The 27922-nt window shown below is 35.3% G+C and overlaps 1 protein-coding gene across 1 annotated transcript in view; it reads right to left on the minus strand.

The window, feature by feature from the left end:
• Positions 1-19489: 19489 nt before the first annotated feature.
• The window catches only part of OSTF1 (osteoclast stimulating factor 1), a 55840-nt gene continuing 47407 nt past the window's right edge, over positions 19490-27922 (minus strand). The window contains exons 5-10 of the mRNA XM_074205260.1: positions 27505-27558; positions 26364-26471; positions 25831-25880; positions 25605-25683; positions 22827-22925; positions 19490-20001 (exon numbers count right to left, since the gene is read on the minus strand). Coding sequence (XP_074061361.1) covers positions 19943-20001; positions 22827-22925; positions 25605-25683; positions 25831-25880; positions 26364-26471; positions 27505-27558 — 449 coding nt within the window. The 3' untranslated portion in view covers positions 19490-19942. The remainder of the gene's footprint in view (positions 20002-22826; positions 22926-25604; positions 25684-25830; positions 25881-26363; positions 26472-27504; positions 27559-27922) is intronic.

The following is a 27922-nucleotide window of genomic DNA, read 5'->3' on the forward strand; positions in this document are numbered from 1 at the left end:
TTGAGAAGAACGAGACATAATTGGACTGGTGTTTTGGAAAATCCCTTTGGTGGCTGAATGGAGCATGGATGGGAATGGGGTGAGACAGGAGGCAGGTGTACTCATCATAGGCTACTACAATAGTCCAGTAGTGAGATGATGAGGGTCTATACTAGAGTGATGGCAGTGTCAGAGGAGAGAAGGTAGTGTATAGGAGAGATTGCTGCAGAAGTGCAAAGATTTTGATCGTGGAATTCTAAATAAATCCAAAGCTCTCTTCACTACACCAGGTTATTTTTTTTTGTATGTATCACAAAGATTAAATTATAGTACACTTATTGGATAATAACTATAGAACAGGAAAAAACTTGAGGATCATCTAGTCTAATGCTCTCATTTTATAGATGAGAAGTCACTAAATGACTTGCCCATAGTCGTGCAGATTTTCAAATGGGCTATTCATAGAATTATAGATCTAAGAGCCAGTAGAAGCTCGATGAAATAATTTTATTCAGCCTGTTGAGTACATACAGCTATTATTATGCCCATTTGGCAGATAAGGCAACCAAGATCTGGAAGATAAGGTATTTACTGAAGTACAACTAATAGGTGGCACAAGAGAACCAAAATCGTGTCTTTTGGATTGTCATCATATGATTTATTATCACTGAGCCTCAGTATCCACCATTAGTAGAGTCATAAACCTAGAGCTCCTCAGTGAAAATCCTGATATACAGGAAGTTTCTTTAGCGTACAAATAGTGCTCTGGACAACTGGAACTGTAAACATAGCCACAATTTCCTAGCCTAATCTTCATCCTACTACACTTTTACAAATTGTAATTAAACAAGGATTCATTATATATCTACTGTTTTCAGAACATTGTTCTCTGTGAAGAAGACAAGAGAAGAAGAAGAAAAGAGACAGAGACAGAGAGACGGAGAGTGACAGAGCCGAGACAGAGAAAGAGAGAGAGATCACTCCTAGACATCTGTTCCTTTATCAATTTGTTCCCTGATCCTCTTTCCCTCTTTGTATTTTTCATACTGTATCTGGTCTCAATCTTGGATCATAGAGTTAGTGATGTCCAAATCATTTCTTAAGCAGGCAAACTAAAGGAATGACCAATTTCTCTTTCTCAGCATCATAGAAAATCAGCTAAGCTGATTTCTAAGGGCAGAGAGGTGATTAGCAAAGTCATTCCAATCAGTCAGGTTATTAATAGATCCTGGTAAAGTTGTAAGAACTAAGGTATAGTTTATCCAGGGTTCTCTCTCTTTTACCATTATTTTCCCTGACTTGGGCAACACCCCTTTCAAGCATTAAGTACCCCCATACTAATTTTCTGATTGCTCAGATTATCACCCAAACTGGGACTGAGTTCTGGGGGGCAATGTTTCAAATTCCACCTCATCTCCCTTCTATCAAAACTTACTTCATACACATTTTATTTCCTTAGTAAATTATCACACTGTCAAGTCATGGGATGAATTTATTCTTTTTCAGTGATTGTTAACTGATAATGTTTCCTATATGGGGCAGTTTTTTTTAAAAAGCAGTAGATAGGGGAAAAATTGTAAAACTCAAAATAAATAAAATCTTTTTTTATTTAAAAAATAAATGACTAAAAGAAGCACTGGGAATTAGAGGTTTTTCCTCTATAAACTGAGGTTAGACTATATTAGAGGGTCTTAACCTGAGGTTCTTTGGGTAGATTTCAAGAGGTCTATGGACTTGGAAAGGGAGAAAATGAGTATTCTTACCAACCTCAAATGAAAATTTAGCATTTTCTTCAGTTAATTAAAAATATTTTTCTGAGATCTCACCAGACTGCAAAAAGGGTCAATGCCACAAGAATACATTGAGAACCCCTGGGCTAAATGATAACTAGGGTTTCCTTAAGCTCTAAATAGATAAACCTATGATAAACTAAAGCTATGGTCCTCAAACTTTTTGGTCTCATGACTTCTTTACTCCTTTGAAAATGAAAGATGAACAACAATTATATTCCTGGCATTCGGTTAAGTACTTTAAAAATATCACTAAAATTGATCTTCACAATAATCCTGTGATAGGTGCAATGATTATCTCCATTTCACAGTTGAGAAAATTGAGGGAGACAGAAGTTGCATGTCTTGCCCAGGGTCACCCAGATAGTAGGTGTCTGAGGCCAGATTTAAACTAAGATCTGACTCTAGGTCCACCACTCTATCCACTTTACTATTTAGCTACCATAACAGGTTAATCAATAAACCTCTGCCAAGGTGAACTGAATTAAATTTAATTTAATTCAGATTTTTGAGACAGGGATATTTTTTGAAAAAGGTGAGATTTTCTAAGGTCTTTAAATCAGACTAGTCTGTCACTATAAAAATGGGTACATGCCTCAGAGAATGGGAGAATGAAGTTTAAGACTCAGACCTTGCCATTGGTTAGCTGAAGTAATGTGGTTCAGTGGAAAGAAGACTGGCTTTAGAGACCTGCTTTCAAATCCTGCCTCTGATGCTTCCTGCATTAACTTTAGACAACTCATTGAATCTTCCTTGACTCAGTTTCCTAATTTGTAAAAGATGACTGGACTAGATGATTTTCATGGTCTCTTCCAGTCTTCAAGGTATGAGCTCCTTTGTGGGGAAAACCCTTTATTGGGATCAGACAAGCCATCAATGGCTGCAGGAGTTGAACCAAAGACAGACTATATGTAAGCATCTTGGGAGAGCAGAGTCCTTGTTACTCAAAGGTCTTATTCACTTCCCTATAAACAATACTAATAGTATCAGAAATGTCAAACTCTGATAGAAAAGGAAAATGATAATTTTTGGAGGGGATATGGAAAAATTAGTACACTAATACACTGTTTGTGGAACTGTGAACTGATAGTAATCTGTTATTCCCCAAAGTTAGTAAACTAAATATCCTTTGTTTCCCAAGATGATCAGGGAAAAAAGAACCTATATGTTTATACACCTATATCTATGTATAATACATATATATACATAAATACATATATATTATATATATAATATATATAAATTTTCTTTGTGGTGGTAAAGAACTAAATATTAAAGGAATTGTCCATAAATTGGGGCATGGCTAAACAAGTTATGAAATATGATTATGATAGAACACTAGTATTCTGCTCATCAGGGTGAGCAGGGTGATTTTAGAAAAGCATGGAAAGGGGCAACTAGGTGGCACAGTAGATAGAGGACTGGCCCTGGAGTCAGGAGGACCTGAGTTCAAATCCAACCTCAGACACTTAACCTCAACAACCTCAGACACTAGTTGTGTGATCTTGGGCAAATCACTTAATCCCATTGCCTTGCAAAAACTTTTTAAAAAAGAATGGAAAGACTTGCATGAAGTGATATAGAGTAAAATGAGTAGAACCTACAGAACTTTGTATATAGTAACAGCACTACTGTATGAAGAATAACTGTCAATGATTAATTTATTCCAAATATTATAAATATTCAAATACATAAGACATATGAAGCAAGATGCTATCCATCTCCAGAAAAAGAAATGACAAACATAAGTATACATAGCATAGTTTTACATACACACAAACACATTTGTATCAAATGGTGGCCTTCTCTAATGCTGGGTGGAGAGGGAGGGAGATACTTTGAAACTTAAAATGTAACAAAAGAAATTATGTAAAAAGTGAAATTAAAAAAAAAGAAATGTCAGAGTAATGTGGGGAAGGGGGCAAGAAATGGTAGTCCCCTTACCCTCCAGTTCAACTGAAGTGATTACAGAGGAAGAGTTGATAGAAGACAAAGATGCTAAGATGCAATGGTAATGGGGGAAAAAAAATACCCATCTATGCCCTGCTATTTTCTTGAAGAAAATGGAATTTACCTTGAAGAAAACAGAAGAGCAGTTGCCATTTGGTTGGAACTCCTTGGCTAGTTGAAGACTGGCTGGACTTCTAATGGTCTTTAAAAGGCTTAGTCTACATGCCCTAGCAAGCAGTTCCTTTGTGAAGTATAACACTAAATCTACCAGAGGAGGACAAGAAGGGCAGATTTTTCTTTCTTCTTCTACTTCCCATTTGCAATGGCATCTTTTGTTGTTCAGTCTTTTTCAGGCAAGTCTGGCTCATTACCAAGACGCCATTTGGGGTTTTCTTGACAAAAATTGTTAAGTGAGCTGCCATTTCCTTGTCTAGTTCATTTTACAGAGCAGGAAACTGGGGGAAACAGAGTGAAGTTTACTTGCTCAGGATCAGACCTCATTTGAACTCAGGAAGAAGAGCCTTTCTGATTCCAGACTGGCATTCCATTCACACTCCATTCACTACACCCATCTAATTGTCCCTTTGGGGGAGCTCCTTGAACAGATGGAGGAGGAAATGGAGAGATATAGACATAGTCAAGGGCAGGAAGCAGATTCAAAGAGTGGACCCTCTTTCTTTTTTTTAATTTTTATTTTTTTTAGGCAATGGGGTTAAGTGGCTTGCCCAAGGCCACACAGCTAGGCGATTATTAAGTGTCTGAGGCTGGATTTGAACTCAGGTACTACTGATTCCAGGGCCGGTGCTCTATCCACTGCAGCACCTAGCCGCCCCAAGATTTCCACTCTTTTTTTTTTTAGGTTTTTGCAAGGCAAATGGGGTTAAGTGGCTTGCCCAAGGGCACACAGCTAGGTAATTATCAAGTATCTGAGATCAGATTTGACTCCAGAGCTGGTGCTTTATCCACTGCCCCACCTAGCCACCCCATGGACCCTCTTTCTAATGAGAAGTCAACCATAGATGTTAGGGAGAACTAAGCTGAGTTGTAGAGATGAACAGAGCTGGGATTCGCATAGCAAAGATACTGAACCATAAAAAATGTTCTTAAACTAATTTTTGAATCATGTACCACTATATATAAAATACATAGAAGTACAAGGGAAAGGGCAGCAAGGTGGCAGTGGATAGAGCGCTGGCCTTGAAGTCAAGAGGACCTGAGTTCAAATCTGATCTTAGACATTTGACACTTAGCTGTAGCTGGCCCTGGGCAGCTTCCCTATACTAAGCTTCCCTTAATCCAATCACCTTGCAAAAACCAAAAGGGAAAAAAAGGTTCAGGAGAAAACAAATATATTGATATAGTTTATTAACTACTCTAAATTCACACTCCTTTAATTCTATTCAGTCTCCCTCCCTCCTGTCCCCATCCCACTTCCAAGTTAAGATCCTTTGGCCTTGGGGCAGCTATGTGGCACAGTAGATAGAGCATGGGCCCTGGAGTCCGGAGGACCTAAGTTCAAATCTGACCTCAGACACTTAATAATTATCTAGCTGTGTGACCTTGAGCAAGTCACTTAACCCCATTGCTTTGTAAAATAATAAACAAAAAGATCCCTTGGCCTAGAGAAAGGCATTGTGAAGACATAACAAGAAAAAAATGCACAAGAGGGTCCTCTTGTAAAAGAGGCATGTGTCCCTACATGAATACCTCCCTACCAGTGTCTAAGTTAAGACCCATTTTCCACAAATGCACTTATATGAAACTGCATTTCATTGTTTATGGAGAGGAATGTTTTGTTTTGTCCCTTTGATGTCACCTTAGTCATCAGCTATGAGCTAATTGTGTATATTGGTTGACTAATGCAAGTAAACTCAGCAGGGCACACCCCTATAGAATATCATGAACCTAAAGGTACTAAGTAGTCTGTTCCCGGTGGCCCAAAGGAATCTGCACATCTGTGAAGGCAGCAACTGAGGAGTAATTCCAAAGGAAGTACTCCATTAAAAAACAAAAAGCTGTATCAGAGGAAGGGCAGATTTTTCTTGCCTGCTGTCACTCACATCAGATACAAGAAAAATCAAGCTAAGGAGATTCGAATTGGGACCATCAGTCATCTCAATGTGTCGGGTGAACATTACAGTTGATAATAGAGCTTCCTGCCACAGGTACAGGTGATGGGAGGGTTGAAAGTTGACACTGTCACTGCTTAAGGAATAAACCATATCCTCAAAATTCAGGTTTTAACTTGAGCTTTCCTGGAAAATAGATGGAGCCATGACACCTAGTATTTCTACAAGTAGAGAGCTGACACTGTCTTCCTAATCTTCACATTCCCCAAGAGAGAGGTTTTGTGATAGAATGGAGCTGAGGCACTCAGAAGTTAATGAATTAAAATTATGCAGTCTCTGAGTGAGAGGTAAAGTCTAAAAAAGGCAAGCCTTATGATGACTAGTTCATCATCAATCCTCTCTACCTAGGAACTTTTCAGGGTAAATGACTACTCCATGTAGGATTATCTTCGCAGTTAGGTGGCCTGGGCCTGGAACCAGGAAGATCTGAGTTCAAATCTGCCCACAGACACTCACTAGTTGTGTGACCCTGGGCCAGTCATTCAACTTCAGCTTGCCTGTAACCACTGGAAGAGAATAAGACAAGCCACTCCAGTATCTTTGCCAAGATGTGGTCCACAGAGCAGTAGGGTCTGTGGAGTCATGAAGAGTCAGACACAGCTGAAGGACTGAACAAAAACAACCAAACAGCCTTCAAAGCTTGGGATCATCAATTAAACCATCTATGAGGTCATATAGTAAGACTCACTTCTTAAATCCTGATTTTGCTATTGGGAATTGACCCTCTGCTGCCAAATCCTTCATTACTGATCACACTGGAATAAGCATAAATAACATTTATGTAAGGCTTCAAAATTTGCAAAATACTTCACATATATTATCTCATTTTGCAACAATTCACTTTGCAACATGATGCAGTGGGTAGACCTCAGGTCTTCCCTGAAGTCAGGAGGACCTGAGTTCAAATCCAGTCTCAGACTCATACTAGTTATGTGACCCTGGGCAAGAGACTTAACCCTGATTTTTTTTCACATCCAGAGCCATCTTCAGTTATCCTGATTTATATTTGGCTACTAAATTCAGATGGTTCTAGAGGAGAAAATGAGGCTTGTGACTTTGCACAGCATCCCCTTGCTCAAATCCAATTCATGCTTGTCATGGGATCACCTGAGGAGAAAACAGCATCATCAATCATCATCACCATCATCACTTTGAAACAACCATGTAGGGTAAATGCTTTTTACTCCTCTTAATGAAAGGAAAAATGAGGTTGAGAAGTTGAGTGACTTGTCAAGAGTCACAAAGGTAGTGTCTTAGGAAGTATCTGGACCCAAGTCTTCCTGATAATAGTAACAACATTTTAAAAGGGCATTGTGTTTTCTCTTTTGATATCTCACAACCCTGTGAGATAATGTGCTTATCCCCATTTTATGGATTGGCAAGCTAAGGCCAAATGATGACTTGACTAGGGTCATGTGGCTAGTATCTGAGGAAGCACTTGAACCCATTATACCACAATGCCTTCTTGTGCAGTATCTAGGGTGGGACTAGAACTTTGTCTCAGAGCACCAAAATTTATAAGGTTTTTTGACAGCTCTTGTACTCCTCCAAAGAGAAACTGAATTTAGCATTATTAGCAAGAATAATCAATGAAGAGTTAAAATATTATTAATTAATAATTAGTTAAATGAAGGGGCAACTAGGAGGCACAGTGGATAGAGCACTGATCCTGGAGTCAGGAGTACCCGAGTTCAAATCCGGCCTCAGACACTTAATAATTGCCTAGCTGTGTGGCCTTGGGCAAGCCACTTAACCCCATTTGCCTTGCAAAAAAAAAAACCTAAAAAAAAAAATTCGTTAAATGACAAACTACCAATGTGTAGCATGATGTTTTGGAATCTCCCTCAATTTAACTATGGACTCAGGGATTTTTTTTTTTTTTTGGTGCTACTTACTATGAGTACCCAGCTGGTTACTGCTTTGTTTACATGTAAATAAGGATCAACTAGTGTGACACTTTATTTCTGTGCTCCTTAGTGTCAGTATCTGAAACACTCTCAGTGTTTTTAGGTTGATTTTTTTTTAAAGCACGCAAAATGCTTTTAGCTCTTAGGAGAAGGGTTGAATTTTTAAGAACAAAATTTATATGAATAAATTCATGAAAAAATAACATTAATCATCCTAAAGAAATGAACAAGGTAAGAATATTAAAAATCTGAATACAGCTAAATACGATTCAAATTTCTCATAAATGTTTGATCCAGGATCTTTCAGATTCACAACAAAAAAGACTGGCAGAAAGAAAAGAGTGAACACTTCCATTTCATGCTCACTTGAACAGTGATTTTTTTTTAATGACAAAAACCAGGTTTTTGTGGTCACATTCAAAAATGCACTCAAGATGTACATTGTACTGGCAAAAACATGGGCCTAAGAATAACAACACTGCAATTCCGTGCTCAGACCTACTACTATTACATGCCCAGCTGGTTCAATTTTAGAAAATTCACTTTCTGCTTTGCCAATGAAATGAAAGGAGGAAGGGAAAGATAAGTATTACTGATTATTGGTGACCTTTTAAGGTCTTATGATATTCTGTGATCCCAAGATCTTCTCCACACACACACACACACACACACACACACACACACACACACACACACACACACAGATTACTTCTAGAATGTGACAGTTAACACTATTTTAAAAATGAAAAATGTCTCAATGTTGAGGCTTTGTTGCAGAAATGTAGATAATCTAGAGAGGGAGACACACATTCTCTTTCCTCAGTCTCGTCTACCCTTCCTATCTTTGCTCAAACCATTGGTTTTCCTCCAACTGTTTGTCTTATCCCAAATCTCAGCATCTTGAACTGCCAGGGTATCAAACATTTTACCTTGAGCTAGCTCAGTATAATATAACTTCACTGTAAGGCAGTCAGGAAACAAAGCAGGTAGGAGTCCAAGTATAGGAAAGCAAATAAGAGAGCCTTGGAAACCCCTGATTCTTTACCTATTCATTCTTATCCTTCCCTATAATCCCTATATGGCAGAGATATAACTAGCCCTCCAGATAGATCCCTGAGATGAAGGACCATAAAACCCATGGCAAAATAGAAAGACAAAATCATCTAAGCTATGGAAGTAAGCTTTCATGACATGAGGAACCCTGGAGTGGTGATACCCCAGGAAAAGTCCCCTTATGAGATAGACTCCAGGGCGGAAGGCCATGGCTAGGAAGAAACATCACCATGGGGCAGGAAAATGTAGAGGTAGATCTAGTATTTCACATAGGGCTCAGTCAACATGATAGCATGTAGTAGTATCCATTTTGATTATTCTTCCTAGTTAGATGCTAAATATAATTGTTTCTAACTATTAAAGAAACTATAAAGTTTCTAGTTATTAAATAATTGTATCTAACTATAAAAACTAAATATTAAATTAAAGCACCCTGGGAGGAAGTCTCATTTACCCTGGCCTAGTTACAAATCTAGTCAGGGTCCTAAAGATGCAAAGCAATTTGAATGTTTAGTGATATCATTTTTTTAGCTTTATTTCAACATTCATAATGTGGTTTGACAAAGAAATGGGCTAGCATATTCTAAGGCCAATTATGTTTTTTCACAGACTTATATAAACATCACCTACAATTGTGGGCATATACCCTTCTCATCCTTTTATCCATTTTGCCTATCCTAACCCCTATTGGGCCCAATTCTTCATCTTTTTTTTTTTTGCAAAAAAAAATAGTGGAATATGTCCAATGTATATTGCTTATCTAGAGTAAATGATCAGTCCTTGGGTTAGAAAGGAATTTAGAGGCCATCTAATTTTATACTGTCATTTTACAGATGAGAGATACTAAGGCATAGAGAAGTTAAATGATTTGCACTGAATCACAATTAGCAAGTAGCAAGGTCAAGATTAAACAGATGATATATTTCAAATTTTCCCCATTTTGTATATGGTCTTTGAAAATTTTATAGATCCTGCAAGAACATTGTTTCCAGATCTTTGCTGACACAAATTAGATATTCATCCACTGGAGAATGGCTTAAAAAATTATGGCAGTTGAATGTATTAGAATATTATTGCAACATAAGAAATGATGAACATATCAAATTTGAGGAAACATGGAAAGACTTATATGGACTGATAAACAGTAAAGTCAACAGAATCAAGAAAACAAAGTATACAATAACTATAACCACTTAGACTGAAAGAACAAATAAAATGAATGTTGTATTATAATCAACTGTGGACCCTGAGAAGAGTTGAGAAAATGTGCTTTCCTTCTTCTGGTGTAGAGATAAGGCACCATGGGTGTGGAATATTGCATATCTCTTCAGACTTGGTCAATATGTTGTTTGATTTTGCTAAATTGCTTTTTTCCAATCTTTATTTTTCATCCCATCAAACTGAAAGATAAATGAAGCATATCACAGAAATAAATGCAATATTAAAAGGAAAATTTTTTAAATGACAAAAATAGGGATTTAATAGGCAAGATAAGATATACCTTTGGATATGGAAAATATGAGAATTTGTTTTGTTAGAAGGGTTTTGTTTTTTCCTCTCTTTTTTAATTAGGCATAGAAAGGAGAGGAAAATACTTATCAAATGAAAACTAAAGTTAAGATCTTTTTGGTATGTTTTTAAAATGCCATATTAATATAATCTGTTGTTATTATTATTATTATTATTATTATTATTATTAGTGACTCTGATGAAGCAAGGAAGAGAAAGTAAGTACTAAAGGAAGAAAGACATGAAACTTTAAGTCAACCTTAATACGAAATTTTAAAAATAGCTATTTATTATTATTATTAGCAGTTATTAGTTAAATGTTTAGATTTTTGTCTCTAAATAACTATTCTTTATAAATGTCTATTCAAGACAAATAAATAAAAACAATTGCTGTTTTCATGTTTGCTTGAATCAACATTTTGAATAGAATGAGCTTTCTAATTTGTACTTAAAATTCTGCCACTTCATAAGCTAAGTTAAAAAAAAAGAGATTGTTTATCCAATTAAAGAGACCTGTAGGTAACTAAAAATTCAGTGATATAATCACACCCATTTTATAAATATGACATGGAAGGTTTTTATCTTTCAAAAATAAAAATAAACAAGTTAGTTTTTTTAAATTTTGTCTATCAAAGACATAAAGAAAATGGACACACATGAGAACAGGAATCATTTTCCCCCAACAGAGAAGTGCCATATAGCTATTATAACATTTAAAAAGTTTGAAAGATATAATTTCTGGGTAATTAGGCACTTTATTAATAATGCTAGCATTTTAGCAAAAGGTCAGTGGCACTCTTGAATGTCAAAGATAATCATGGCAGTAGGTTTATGGTTTATTTGCCCTTGGAAGGGGGCTGTTCTTATAGGGGGCAATCAACTGGTTAACAACTGTTGAGAGAATGAATATTATAATGAGGAATTACAATGAGAAAAAAATCCAATAATAACATAGTTACAATGAGAGGCTGGACTTATTCTAATGAAGTTATAATTATCAGTATCAAAAATGAAAAGGGTAAATTTATCCTAAGGAAGAGGAAATTAAAACAATAATTAGGAACCATTTTGTCCAACTGTGTGCCTATAAATCTGACAATATAAGGAAACTGGGTGAATATTTATAAAAATATAAATTGTCTAGATTAAAAGAAGAGGAATTAAATATTTAAATAATGCCATTTTGAAAAAAAGAAATTAAACAGGCTGGCTATCAATAATTTCCCTAAGCAAAAATCTCCAAAACAAGATGGATTCACAAGTGAATTTTATCAAACATTTAAAAAACCAGTTAATTTCAATATTATATAAATTAAGTAGAAAAAAAATGAAAAATAGGTGAAGGAATCCACCACATCCCTTTATGACACAAATATAGTGCTGATACCTAAGCTAAGAAGAAATAAAACAAAAGAAAAATAGAGACCCATTTCCCTGATGAATATTGAAGCAAAACATTAAAATATAAGCAAAAATATCATAGTAATTTATCATGAAAATAATACACTATGACCAGGTGGGATTTATACCCAGAATGCAAGAAAGACTATAAGCATAATTGACTATATCAATAACAAAAACTAACAGAAATCATGATTATCTCAATAAATGATAAAAAAACTTAACAAAATCAGTACTACACCTATAAAAAAACACTAGAGAGCATAGAATAAGTGGAATTTTCCTTAAAATAATTAGTATTTATCTAAAACCATGAGCAAGTGTTATATGAAACAAGATAAACTAGTTTTCCCAATAAGATCAGGAATAAAACAGGGATGAATGTGATCACCGCTATTAATGAATGGTACACCAGAAATGTTTAGTAATAAGGGGAGAAAAAAATTGGAGGAACTAGAATAGGCAATGAGAAAACAAAACTATCACTCTCAAATGAAACGAGGATATACTTAGAGAAACAACTAAAAAATGAAGTTGAAATAATGAACGACTTTAGCAAAGTTGCAGGATAAAAAATAAATCCACTTAAATCATCAGCATTTCTAAATACCAAAGAAACCCAGCACTAAGACAGAAAGAGAAATCTCACTGAAACTAATTGTAAACAGTATAAAATATTTGGGAGTCTACCTGTCAAGTCAAAGCTAAGAACTCTATAACACAATTACAAAACTTTTCATACAAATAAATTCAAATCTAAATAACCAGAAAAATACCAATTGTTCATATGTAGGCTGAGATAATAAAATAAAAATGACAATTCTACCTACATTAATTTACTTATTCAATGTCATAACAATTAAACTAGCACATGTCACATCCAATACCAATATAAGGTCAAAATGGATACATGATTTAGACATAAAGAGTGATACCTTATGCTATCACAAATGAAGAGAGCAAAGAATAGTTTACCTGTCAGATCTAGAGATCTGGAGAAAGGAAGAATTTATGACCAAATAAAAGACAGAGAACACTATAAAATGCAAAACAGATAATTCTGATTAAAGAAGGGTTTGCATGAACAAAAGCAATGCAACCAAGATCAGAAGGCAGAAAGTTGAAAAACAATTTTTAAGTCAATGTTTCTGATAAAGAACTCATTTCTCAAATATAATGAGAACTGAGTCAAATTTATAAGAACACAAGTCTTACCCCAATTGATAAATGGTCAAAGAATAAACAGGCAGTTTTCAGATGAAATTAAAGCTATGTCAAATGAAAGAATGCTCCAAATCATTATTAGAGAAATGCAAATTAAAACAATTCTGAGGTACCACCTCACACCTATCAGATTGGCTAATATGACAGAAAAGGAAAATGATAATGCTTTGTTGGACTTGTGAACTAATCCAACAACTCTGGAGAGCAATTTGGAACTATGTTAAAAGGATTACAAAACTATTGCATACTTTTTAATCCAGACTACCACTACTAGGTCTGTATCCCAAAGAGATCATTTAAAAAAAAAGAGGAAAAGGATACACATGTAAAACAATATTTATGGCTGTTCTTTTTTTGAAAGCAAAAAACTAGATATTGAGGGGATATCCATCAATTGGGGAATGGCTTAACAAGTTGTGGCAAATGAATGTAATGGAATAATATTGTGCTATAAGAAATTCTAAGTAGATTTCAGAAAAGCCTAGAAAAACTTACATGAATTGACTGAATTGATGCTGAGTGAAGTGAGCAGAACCAGAACATTGTAACAGCAACACTGTGCAATGATCAACTATGATGGACTTAAGCTCTTCTCAGTAATCAATGATCCAAAATAATTCTAAAAGACATAATAGAAAATGCTATCCACATGAAGAGAAAGGACTATGGAGCTTGAATGAAATTGTTATTTATTTTTTCTTTCTTATAGTTTTTCCCTTTTGTTCTGATTCTTCTTTCACAACACAGCTAACTTGGAAATTTGTATAACTAGATTGTACATGTATCACCTAACAACAGATTGTTTCTTGTCTTGGAGATAAGGGAGGGAAGGGAGAGAGAAAAGTTTGGAACTCAAAATCTTATAAAAATGAATATTGAAAATTATCTTCTTATGGAATTGGAAAAAATAAAATACAATTAAGTGGGAAGGAAAGAGACTGAACTTTGAAATGAACATAATAGGAAAAGGGGGAACTCTGGCTCTCCCCAAATCATTGGTTATTTTTTTGTTGCTGTTTTTGCAAGGCAGTGAGGTTAAGTGATTTGCTCAAGGTTATATAGCTAAGTGTTAGGTGTCTGATGCATTTGAACTCAGGTCCTCCTGACTCCAGAGCTGGTTCTCTATCCACTGAACTACCTAGTTGCTCCCCAAATCATTGATTATTAATAATCATTTCTCTCAGTATGAAAAAAATGTTGTCAAAAGAAAAATTGCAAACTATCAATGATATTGTACAAAATCATTAATAGGAGATATAAATTAAAAGTATAAGGTTTCACATCTTATTCCTCAAGAAATGATCAGTATTGACAGGGTATTGAGAAAATAAGAACATTACCATACTATTATGACATGGTCCAACCATTCTGGAAAGCAGTTTAGAATTATATGAGAAATAACACTAAATTTTTCTTATCTTTTGTAGTAATCCCATTACTGAACATATACCCCAAAGATGTCACAGAAAGGCTTGTTTGTCCATATTCTTTGTTTTTCATGGCACAGTAATATTCTATTGCAATTATATAAAACTTTTTAGATATTTCATTTCATTGATGTAACCAATCCTTAGTCAATAAACACTTAGTTTTTTTCCTATTCTGTTTGATTTCAAAAAACAGATATACTTTCAGAGAAGCACTTTTTTCAGAATGTATTTTATGTCTGTTGTCAGAATAATTTTTGTCTTTTTGGTCTTTTTTTAGCTATTTGTAATTTAGTATTTTAAAAAGGATTAAATAGGAGAATGAAGTTAATGGAAAATGATAAATAAAAACAAAATGTATTAATTAAACTAACAAAAAAAAAAACCCAAATTTTACAGTATCCTAATTTTCCAGATTTTAGAGGGAAGGGTAGGTAGATTTTTTATGAAGAAATCTACAGATTTATGGATAGCAACAAGATAAAGACTAATATTATATATGATGGGGAAGGGGGGAGGAGCAATTTCTACAAGATTCTTAGTTAATTAGAAAATAAGTTTACAGACCCTTTTACAGTAATTCCCACCAAAATCTCAAAGTTCACATGTTTAAATAAATTTGAAACTTGATAACCTAATTTCATAATGCTGTATTAATTACAACTATCAACCCATAGCTATTATACTTACCCAGCCTCTAATCCACTCCAAGTCAGATCAGCAATTTTTATCCCTGAGAAATTTTCTATTCAAAAGAATCATTAGTCAGAAAGGTCTGTACTTTAAAATAATGAAAACTTACATTAAACAACTTATGTCTGACTCATCCAAACTAACTTCAGATTCCATTCCTGTAACTACCATTCCCAAACAGAAGAGCAAAAGAATAGTAAGTCCTAATTACTGAGCTAATGCTATAATTGCTTTGTTCCCTATTTGTTCTTAGTTTATGCAAAGAAAATAGGTAACAGATACAAGGCTTTAATATAGAAATCTGTACCCTTCTTTTTTGTTATATGGCAAAGTGGATGAAAAGCTCTAAGAAAATTAAAATAAGTATCAGATCAAATCCAGAAATGAAACCTAACCTCTTTTACATTAAAGGAAGCAGAGTTTTACCTGAAGAGTCAATCTATAGACTGCTAAAAGGTTCTTTCTTGTTTAGACTGCAACAGCTTCTAAAATCATTTCCAGAAGGTAAATCACAAGCTTTTGCTTAACCTTTGTGGGGCTACTCCTGCAATGCAGTTATTGGATACTGGAACAGGTATATTTTGTTGCTGAATTCAGCACTTCCCTAAGCCTCTGTGAAAAACCACATGAAAACCCAAGTCAACACAAGAGCAAAAATAAATTTTCCCATGATGTCTCAGCTAAAATTGAATGAACTGGTCCATTTTCACCCCCAAACTCTTACATATATCAAAAGATATGTGCATTCCTTCTCTGATATGATTCTCTCATTCCTTCACCCCATTAAGGCAATGGTACTCACACTAGGATTTCCCCCAAATCTTTATCTAAATACAAACATTTTATTTGTATTTAAATGTAACTATAAAGATTGTACTATTCTCATATCTAAAATATTTTCCTACTTTTTTTTTACTCCTCTTTCTTCCTCCTAAGGTTATACAGTATTGATTTCTTTTTTCTCTGCTCTATTCCCTTTTTTTTCCATTTTTCATTTTTTTAGGTTTTTGCTAGGCAATGGGGTTAAGTGGCTTGCCCAAGGCCACACAGCTAGGTAATTATTAAGTGTCTGAGGCCGGATTTGAACCCAGGTACTCCTGACTCCAGGGCCGGTGCTCTATCCACTACGCCACATAGCTGCTCCTATTCCGTCTTTTATTTACTCCAAATGTCGATGTCTATAGGAACCAAGGAGACACTAAAAAGGTATTTAGGATCATTAGACTTTTGTAGTCACAGAGGAGGCAAAGGCTACAATTTGGAAAACATTTACTTATGGGTTACTAGGAAAAGATAAAATTCAAAGAAGTTACCATTTTATAAAAAATGCCTATTTTGTGTAGCAGATTGTGCTGAAGATATTGTGTAGGGGACTCAGAGAGCTTCCAGTGGATTCATTGGACAGGGTTAAGGCAAGTACACAAATAGCTGTAATACAAACAGGATGTGGTCAGTGGATTGTCAGCAGTAAAAATGTAATTGTTGGGTTTCAGAGGAAAGAGAGATTATTACATTTAGGTGGAAAAGACAGAGAAAACTTTATGAAGGGCTCATTTGAGCCAAGATTTGATACACAGGCAAGAAGACAATTATGTGATCCTGTGCAAGTAACTTAACTTCTCTAAATCTGTTTTCCCAGGTTTAAAATGGGAATAATAAATTATTATTATTATTATATAATAAAATATTTAAAATGGGAAAAATAGGTTCTTGCGAAGATTAAATGAGTACAAATGCAAAGTACTTTTGTGAACCTTAAAGAAATATATAAAGAGGGGGTGGCTAGGTGGCACAGTGGATAGAGCACCGGCCCTGGAATCAGGAGTACCTGGGTTCAAATCCGGCCTCAGACACTTAATAATTACCTAGCTGTGTGGCCTTGGGCAAGTCACTTAACCCCACTGCCTTGCAAAAACCTAAAATAAAAAAGGAAGAAGGAAAGAAATATATAAAGACTAGCTATTATGCAATGAGGGGTAGGAAGGAGGGAGAATGATGGCAGGGAGAGGGATGAAATTGGAAGGCAGATAAGTGTTGAGTATGCTATCATTAGAGTAAGCAGTACAGCAGAAGAGTTTGTATAGCTGGGTGATAAGATTAGGTAAATAGGTTGGGGGCCTTAAATGCCAGACTGAATTCCATTTAATTGGCAATTGTGAATCACTAAAAGTTTGGGAGCAAGTCACTAAAATTATCTGAGCTATATATAATTTAGAAAGGTTACTCTGGCAATAGTAGATGGGATAGACTAAAGAGGAGGAAGACTGATGGGAGGAAATCTGGTTAGACTAAATCAAAAATCCAGTCAAGAGGCAATGAAGGTTTGAATTGTGGTGGTGCCAGTGAGAATAGGGAAGAGTACAGATAGGTTTAATTAAGGGTTCCCAACAATTTTAGTAACTTTGTCAGACTAGTGACTCCTATGGAATACTTCTCAGAATAATGATTTATTATTTATTACAAATAATATTTGTCAGACATATTATAAAATAAATCTAATAGGGATTACAAAGGAAACCAATTACATTGAAACAGTTTTTTTAAAAGACAAAACTTTCAAAATATAAAAAAAAAAACCACAAGCTTGAAGACCCCAAGCCAAGAATGCCTCAGGGAGTAAAAAATGGTGGAGGGAGAAGTGATAGTCCTCCAGATTCCAAGTCTAGTGTTCTTTCCACATTAGCGATGTAATTAGCACAGGTTTATTATCTCAAGAGATAATTTTAATCCACAGAGATAAAATATAATTTTCATCAAATATTTAATTCCATGGTTTATTACTGCCATTACATCTGCAGCATATTCAGCAACTACATTTTTTTTAAAGGGACTGACTGGGGTTCAAAAACATTCAAGACACTTACATCAGACAAAGAAAGTCTTATACCAGCAGTTATGTACTTCCTGAGTTGAGTCACTTCCTTCTTTAAACATTTCCTTATCTTCATCAATGTGTTTTATGAAAATTAGTATGACAGACCTGTTACAAAACTGACTTTTAAACAGCAGAGTCTAATATTATCTCTATAACACAACATCAGATTTTTGTTGCTTATTATGCTAACTTTGTTTTCCATGGAAAATTTTCTAGTTTTACCCACATTTTGTGAGGGTCATACAGTGTCAAAAATAAAAACTGAATACAAATCTTTTATGACTCCTGTCCACCTAACACTAAAAAAATTAAACCAACTATACAAATTCTCAGCTGAGAGACTATCTTCTTGGATTTGCCAATTTATTGAGGTACTGAGGTAAAAGTCATTAAAGTTCAAATAACAAGAGATAAATCAAAGATGAAACTACCTATCAAATTACACACAATTTTTGAAACTTTTCAATGCTCATTACCTTAATTTTAACTATAATGAAATTGTTCAAATTCCATTTTTAAGAAGTTTCTGACTGGCATGTGAATTCACTATTAGTTAAACTGGAGACTGTGTCAGCCAATTCTAGAAGAGTTTGAGATTATACTGATTTGTTCCTACTTTTTGACTCAGGGACTCCTCTACTGGGGGGCCGGGGGGATGCACAGGCATCAATAAGTCCATAGCAACATAATTTGTAGCAGCAAATTCAGGAAACAAAATTTGAGCTCAAAGCAACTGAACAAAATTTTTTTATAGAGAGTATAGAATGGGGCAACTAGGGTTAGGGTTAGGGTTAGGGTTAGGGTTAGGGTTAGGGTTAGATAGAGTGCCAGACCTTAAGTCAGAAGACTCATCTCTCTCCAGGTTCAAATCTGGCCTCAGAAACATAACAACCTATGCAACCTTGGTCAAGTCATTTAACCCTGTATGTCTCAGTTTCCTAATTTATAAAATGAGTAGGAGAAGCCAAGCCACTCTAGTCTTTGCCAAGAAAACTCCATATGGAGATTCACAAACAACACAATAGAGTAAACTAATACTTCAATAGAAGAATCATAGACACAGAGCAAGAAAGGACCCTAGGAGCCACTGAGTCCAACTTCCTCATTTTGTGACAAAATGAGGAAAATACAGAGAGGTTAAACATCCAAAGTCCAACAACTAGCAATGGTCTCACTTGGCCTCCTCCTCAGGACTTTTCTATCTTGCTCTCAGGAATTTTGTCATCCTGTTACATCACATCATATATCTCAACAGTGTCCTCTGTCCCTTGAGGACTTCTCTGGACTTTGATCAAATAAAATATTCAGTTTAGTGACATGATGCCCAAATTAATTACTCTCTCTCCCCATTCCATGTCTGTTTTTTGAAGGGAACATACTTTGTAAAAACAGTTTCTTCAGATATTTGGCAGTAATAAATTTGTAGCAAAACAAACTACCAATAAATTTGAAAATAACAATTTGTTTAAAAATTTCTCATTAAAAAAACAATACCATCATCACAAGGTTCATTTACTAGCAGACTTCACAAAAAAAAAAAAGACTACAGGTATAAAGTGTCATAAAATATTTATTTTTGTCAGAATAACTGACAACTTTCTAAAGAGATACTTTTGGTTTGTGTTTATAATAAGCATTTTCTCCTCTGAGGTAAATTACAAACTTAAAAAAAATATAAAGATATATAGATATATATATATCCACCCCCGAGTTTTCATTATTAAGCAAAAAAAATTTTAATTTCTTAAGTAGGATAAATAAAAATTATTTTCTCGTGCTAATTTGGTGACCATAAATGCACTTTACATAGCAAAGGAATCTAGAGACATTGGCAAATTTAAAGTGAAAAAAAGCATGTTACAAATTCTATTCCAATAGAAGGCAACATTGTCTTCTCATACATTCTTTTTACAGTTACCAACACTTTTCTGGCAAAGATAGGGTTGTTTGACATTTAATGGCCTAGACAGCAAAAGTTTCAGATTGCAAACACTCTCATAAGGAATTAATCTGAATCTTCATCATCAAGATAATCTTCTGCATTGCTTAATGTCCGAACCACATCTAAAAGAAGAGACAAAGCAACCAAACATTAACATGTTTTAACATTTACAAAGCATTTCAAGTCAATAGCACAGTTTATTTATTGCTTACTAAGTGAAAAGGTGGGAGTTGTGGACAGGAAGGAAGACCAGTTTAAAACTGGAAGAGATGTGCATATTATAATGCAAAAAGAGATATGCTAAATGCATACCAAAGTACCACCTGTCAATAAGAAGGAGCCCCAAGACCTCTTCTGAGGTTCCGTCCTCATACTCAACATCCAGCTCTAAAGAAACTGCTCCCTAAATCTATAATTTGCTACATTTTGAGGCAAATTTCTGAGACGTGCAGAATAGGAAAAGGTCATGAAATATCCCAGCCTTAACAAAATACACACATATACATATCTCTGCAAAGTATGGGGGGGAGTCAGTCATATTGAATAATAATGCTCCCCACCTGTGGGTTTCAATCACCCCATCATGGGAAACCCCAGAATGCTCCAAAACCTTGGCCTAAGGGCAAGTGAAACCCAAGGTCCTTAATCCACTAGAACAGGAGCTCTAGGAAGGCAGGGACTTTTGTTCTTCAATCCCCTGCTGCTAGCATGTGCCTGAAGCTTAGCAGGTTTTTAAAAACCTCTTGCCTATTTGCTGAGAGAGTCAAGCACATGCACAGAAGGCAGAGTGAGATAAACAATGGCCAAAGAATGAACATAAACTTGCTCCAGTTAAGTTAAAGAAGCCACATAGCTAGTGACACAGAGAGTCAGAAGACTTGAGTGGAAATCTGGCTTCAAACACCTATTGGCTGTGGGGCCCTGGACACTTAAATCAGTTTTGCCTCTGCTTCCTCACAAGTAAAATGTGTATAATAATAGCACCTTCCTCCCAGGATTTTTCTGAGGATTAAATGATATAATACATGTAAAGTGCTTAGGACAGTGTCTGAGGGCCCAATGAAGGAGGCTAACAAATGTTTGCTCCCTCCCTAGGAAAAAAAAATCTACCCATCTAAGAGTAGATACTTGGCTACAGCATTTCTACAGTGCTTTAAGGACATTTGATCCTTATAACAATCATGTTAAATAGTTGCTACATCCCATTTTGTTGATGGGGAAACTGAGATACAGGAGGTTAAGAGAATTGCTCAGGGTCATTTATCTAGTAAGTGTGTAAGGCAAGATTCAAACTTAGGTCTTTAGACTCCAAATCCTGAGTCAGTCAATCTAAACCATGGAGAGGTAGAAAGGGGAAACAAATAGAGAAATATTCAAAGGAAATTCTAAAGACCCACTAAAGGATAGTACTCCCCAGGAGAGGACTTAAAACAAAAAGGAGCTTACAATCTAGCTCAGTCAACCTTTCGATTCAAATTCCTTCAATTAAGGACAAGAGTAGAATTTTAAAGGAGCAGATGCAAAGACTGTTATTAGGCAAATATGATGGGAAAAGGAAGGAGTCCTGAAAGGGGGAAAGGTGGGAGGAAAAAAGCCTGTAACAAGTTTTCTTTCAAGCTTACTTGGAGTCTTTGGGTAAACTCACAAATGCCCTTTGAGCAGTCTATCCCTGTTCTTTCAATATTAACCCCAGTCTCCTCAATAACAAACAACTATGGATAGAAAAGGCTGTAACAGAACTTCCTCTCCAGACTTCTCTGCCTCACGATCCCACTCAGAGGAAACCTCTTCCCTGAGACCTTGCACTCCTGGTTGTGGACTCTTTTATGGGAATCCCTCTTTTAAGAAGGAAGGACCCAAGACAAGCCTCACTCAACTCATACTCAATTCATTGAACACCAACACACTGGTCTTCCCTCTCTTCTCCCTTTTATAAACTATTAAAATAAAAGTGTCTCTTATCCTAAGCACAGTACTATCTCAATGGAGCAGTTAGGTGGCACAATGGTTAGAGTACTTCTGAAGTCAGAAGATCCCAGGTTCAAATCGGACCTCAGACCAGTACTAGCTGGGTGACTAGCCATCAACAACAGCAGCAACCTCTTCAATGATGGCTGTTCAGGGCCTTGGGGGGTTGGGGATATCTACCATGCTGCTGGCACTAGTCAGTGAAGGAGCAATTCAGGGAGGCAGCCAGAAATACAGAGGCAAGAAACAAAAGGAAAACGAATGTAAGAAGTGGCTTAGGCAGCTTCTGCTGAAATGCAAACAGTCTACAATCTACCATCACCTTAGCAAAGCTTTTCCTCTTGTTTATCTTACTTTCTTCCTTTTCTTTGTTCTAGCTTCCATACCCTAAACTCAGATACATTTTGCCCTTTTTTCCTGGGCACAGAGATAAATACAAAAGGTAAAAGTCCCTATCAGCAAAAAAAATTACAATCTAAGGGATGAGATTACATGAGTGTATATAATATATATATATATATATATATATATATTTCTGCCTTGAGGTGTACCATTGAGTGCTTCAGTCAAGAGATGATAATGAGGTTTATATCATTGAAAGGTTGCTTGCTTTATTGTGGTTATATGAACAATAGTCAGAGAATCATCTCTCATGTGTATAGGTGGCAGCCTATATATACATCTATATGTAAACAAGTAATATTTTAAGTGTATATTATATAAAAACATGTAATATATTAAAATGGGTATAAAAATAAAAATATATAATATATAAAAGTACATATTTCACACACACACACACACACACACATATATATATATATACACACACACACACACATACAGAGAGAGAGAGAGAGAGAGAGAGAGAGAGAGAGAGAGAGAGATTCCTTAGTCCTTAAGAAACCACCTTTTCTGGAAAATTATCTAACCTTAAAGTTTGAAAAGAAGGTGGAAAGGATTCAATAAATTTAAGTACCTGTTCCTTGTTTCTTCTTAAGTAGAGCAGCACAGGCAGCATTGGTCGCCATGTCCAGGGCCAGCTTCTTCTCATTATTTCTCAAGTCTGTTCTAGCACCTTTTACAACAAAAGATATGAGTCAGTTTTGTGTGAGAGAAGAACATACATATCCTTAGCAAATCCATTCCACCATCACTCCTTTGAAAGCCTGAGGGAAAAAGTAAAATCTTGTTTTTATCTCCTGTTCAAACAAATGACCACCTTTGGCAAAGACAAGCAGAAAAGAGAAGCATTGTAACATAAAACTGGAAGAGTCCTTAGAGGTCATCTAATCCAACTTTCCTCACTTTACAGATGAGGCCTTCATGGGAGGAAGGGACTTGTCTAAAGTTATATAAGTAGAAGGGGAAAAGTAGGTTTGGTTTAAGAGGATTTTTAGTTCAGTAAGAAAATAAGAGATGAACATTGTAATAGCCTATTTGACACCTTCAATTAAGGAGCTTGTTGCTGTAAATGTTATCATTATAGTCTTTTGGGAATAGAGACAAGAACTAGATTTGTTATTTCATTCATATAGGGTACTTCTAAGTGAGAAAACTCCCTCTACCATAGTAGAAAATCTTTCTCTGCTACCTCTACCTAGAGCCTTAGAGTTGCCTAGCAGCAGTGGGAGGATCAGTCCAGGAGATAGAGCACTGAGTCTGATGTTAAGAAGACCTAAATTCAAATTTGACCTCAGAAACTAGGGGTATGACCCTGGGCTAGTGACACAATTCTATCTGCCTCCTCAGATGGGTTGGAGAAAGAAATGACAAACCCCTTCAGGATCTTTGCTAAGAAAACTGCAAATGGGGTCATGAAGAGTTAGACATGACTGAACAACAACAGTAAGAGGTTAAATGACTTGCCCAGGGTCATATAACCAATATATGTCTGAGTCAAGATTTGTTTCTAAATCAATTCTTTTTTCACTATATCATGTCTCTTACAATCTGTTATTACTCTTTAAAAAATAACATTCCCTTTAATATTTCTATTAAATTTACTTAGATACATTAAAATAATAATAATTATCAATTAACTAGCACTTTAAGGTTTGCATAGGACCACACAAATATCTCAGAATAACCTGGGAGATAGGTACAAATACCTCCATTTTTTATAGGTGAAGAAATTAAGGCAGACATACATTAAGTGACAAGACCAGACAGAAAGGGTTACACAACTGGAATGTGTTTGAGGCTATATTTGAATTTGTCTTCCTGACTCCAGGTCCAGTGCTCTATTAACTATGCCACCTAGCTACTAATAGGTTACAAAATTTGGGATCAATATCAAGGCACTAATATATCAAGAATGAGTGTGTTAAAATTAACTTAAAGATGCATTGAGAGAGATACTCCTGATACTCATTGAGAGAGAAAGGTTAGGGAAATAGGGAGTGTGGTTTGTTGTTTCGAGTATTGCTTTTGTCTAAAATAATTTATACAATCCATTTTTCATCTCCTCTTTAAGAAATAAAATATACTAAAGTATACCCAAAAGTAATACTTAAAAGCTAAAAAAAAAAGCTGAATTGAAAAGAAAAAATCTTGAGCCAGACAAAAATAGTACATTTTAAGGAAATAGAAAATAAAAATTACCTAAACTTCAATTTTTTTCTCCTGAGCTATTCTTAGTCCATCTACAGTTGAATTTAAGTTCTGTTCCCATCTACTGTTTTATTCACTTCTGCTTTTTATTAGATTTTCTCCTAAGATGCTGAGTAATACAGTGCAAAATAGAACTTATCTTCCCCAAAACACTAGTCCTCCCTCTTTAACTTCCCTATTTCTGTTTAGGATGCTATCATCCTTTCAGTCTAGTCTATTTCCTGTCCCCCCAAAGCTACTCTACCACTGCCTGCCTCTGTATCCCCATGAAGGTTGCCCCTTCTCTGCTCTCCCCCTCCTCTGACTTCTTCTGTAAATCCTTGGGTTTTTTTTAAGGTTCAGCACATGTACCATCACCTATAAGGAAGTTTTTCTGATATTTAAGGTGCTATTTATTACTCTCACTTTCTCCAAATAATTATACAAAGATGATTCTGTTTATATACTTTACTTCTCAACCCATGTAGGACAAAAAATCCTTGAAGGCAGATATGATTTGGAGAGGAGGTACCTTAAATGATCCCAGGATAAAGACTGTGGGCTGAAAAGGAAATTAGAGATCACTGAGTCCAACCCATTTTATGGGACTCATGGAGGTTAAATGACTCACCCAGGGTCACACAGCTAGTCAGTTTTTTGAGATTAGAATTAAACCCATGTATTCCTGATTCTGAGTTCAGTCCTCCCCCCATCCATTACCCTCTACTGTCTTATCTTAGAGAGACATATAGTAGATGCTTAATTAATACATGTGGTATTGGATTCAGACACCAATGAAATAGGTTAAATGTTAACTTTTTTCCTAGTTAGTGAGTGCTACAGAAGAGAAGGCCAGAGAGAATCTCTCCACTAAACAGGACAACTTCAAAAAGAACACTGAATTTACTATTGACTCTAAAAAGAAAAAAAGTCCCACATTACTGAGATTTATAGCTTAATGTATAATATTCTTTTCCTAATTCTAATAAATATGCACATATCTACACATTTACACACATATACACACATATATACATGTATGTATACAAACATACACCCACACACATATGTGGAAATGTCCATTTTGGTTATATTTGTTAAAGTTGATTTTTTTTTACCTAGAAAAAAGAATCAAGTGAGTACTGAACTCAACTTTTAGGTTTACCTTTTGCTAGAAGCATCTCTACGATGTCAGCATAACCCTTCCAGGAGGCAGCATGCAAAGCTGTGTCTCCCAGCTTATTCTACGGAAGTAAGAAGAAAAAGGAATCTCTTCAAAATACAAGAAAGAAAAATTACAAGTTTATGAGACCATTAGACTTAAAAGACACATACATAGTTTATTAAAAGGAGATATAGTTTAAGAAAAAAATATGGTATGACTTTCTTACCTGCTGATTTAGTTCAATATTTGGTTGGGTAAATAACACTTCAACTACATCTGAAATATAAATTTAAAAGAATACATTTTAAAGGGAAACCAGACAAAATAAACCATATAAAAATAAAATGAGGTGTCAAAAAGACCTAACCAGTTAAAGAAAATTCATGTCATTTAGTATTTTGAGATCAGTCTTAACAGAAAAAAAACTGAAAGAATCTGAAAACTTTGAACAATGACAAAGAATACTTTCATTTTAATTTACTGGGTCATTCAGATTTCCAGATCTTGTATGACTAATTTTTGACATCTCAATTGAATTTTCATGTTCGTGTCTTTAAGAATTTTATTTGATGTTTGTCAAATTATATTCATATCCACATGAGTATCTATGTTAAGTAGGATATATCTTACTTGGAACATTTTTGTAAAACTCTTCTGCTGGCTTATAATTTGAAGGGACCAGACTTTCCTGTTTTGTTTAACTGATCGTCCTAGGCTAAGTACCTAACATGGAAACATAAGAGCAACAAAGCATCCTACCTTTGTGACCACCATGACAAGCCCAATACAGAGCGGTGCTTCCAGCTTTGTCCAAACCATTGACACCAACTCTGTTGTCCAAGCATTCTCTCAACCAGCTCAAGTTGCCTAAATTGATGGAAAAGTGCAAATAAAGGAGGTTTTGTTTTGTTTTTAAATCAATACCTTTTTATATAGATTTGTTTGAAATGGATTCATCTATAAGATCCAAATCATTACTGCTCTAATAATTCTATCATTGTTGAGTTGGGTTGGATTTTTGTTGGGGGGGGGGGGGTTTCCACTCATTTTCAAGCATTTTTGACTCTTTATGACCTCATTCGGGGTTTTCTTAAAAAAAATATTGAAATATTTTCCATTTTCTTCTCCACCTCATTTTACAGATGAGGAAACTAAAGCAAACAGGATTAAGCGATTTGCCCAGGGTTACACAGTGAGAAAGTATCTGAGTCCAGATTTAAACTCAGGAAGAAGAGTCTTCCTAATTCCAAGTCTGGCATTCTATCCACTATGTCACCTAACTGCCTAACTGGTACACTTTATCAATTAAAGTCATTCATTTTAATAGTATGTTTATGAGAAGAATTGGTACAAAGGTTCTATTAAAGGGTGTTCCTACCCTCTTAAATAATCAATCCTTTCCCATGGAGTATAATAACATAAAAACAAAAATAGAGGTCAAGAGAAAACAGCAAATTTCAGATTTGTGTTATTATCAACTCTTCTTGGAATAGTAGTAACTGACCACTCAAAGTTACAGGATTCACAAAGTTATACCAAAATAATAAATTCTAATATTTAGAATAATGCCTTTGGTGGATAATTTGTGCAGCCTAAAAAAAATCAACATTTTTTTTAGGTTTTTTTGCAAGGCAATAGGGTTAAGTGACTTGCCCAAGGCCACACAGCTAGGTAATTATTAAGTTTCTGAGGCCAGATTTGAATGCAGGTACTCCTGACTCCAGGGCCAGTGCTTTATCTACTATGCCACCTAGACACCCCATAACTTGTTAATAATTCTAAGTACACTGTCAACTATAAGCCTGAAGTTATTACTTGTACATTATGACAAGTTTAAGAAATTTATGTAAATTAGCACTCCATAGAGGCCTACCCTCAAACCTAGCCAAGTCAAACCCACCTCTTTTGGCAGCTTCATGAAGTGGATTATCTATGGACTCTGCTTGTTCAGCAACTAAAATGAAAAGGAGGAAAAAATGCAAACCCAAAATCAATTAACAATGCCAAATGGCACAATGCCAAGCCTACTAAATACAGTGTGTGGCCTGTTTAACAAAGACTGTCTTCTATCTAAAAAAGTCACTAACATCAGTCCTATGTTTTTCTTTCTCATTTTATTTACTTACCCAAAAGGAAGAGAACAAAACATCTCCCAAAAACTTTCTTTTCCAAAAGGGAAACTAATCCTTATGTTTAGTGAAATCAAACCAAGTGAAAAAATAATTATATAACCATTAATTAGAAAGTGGGGGGGAAAAGGATGTATACCACAAATCTTCCCTTTCAAGCTTCTTCTAACAAAAAAGAAAGAAGTTAAA

The sequence above is a fragment of the Macrotis lagotis genome, chromosome X, assembly GCF_037893015.1.
Source record: "Macrotis lagotis isolate mMagLag1 chromosome X, bilby.v1.9.chrom.fasta, whole genome shotgun sequence".
Classification (NCBI taxonomy): domain Eukaryota; kingdom Metazoa; phylum Chordata; class Mammalia; order Peramelemorphia; family Peramelidae; genus Macrotis; species Macrotis lagotis.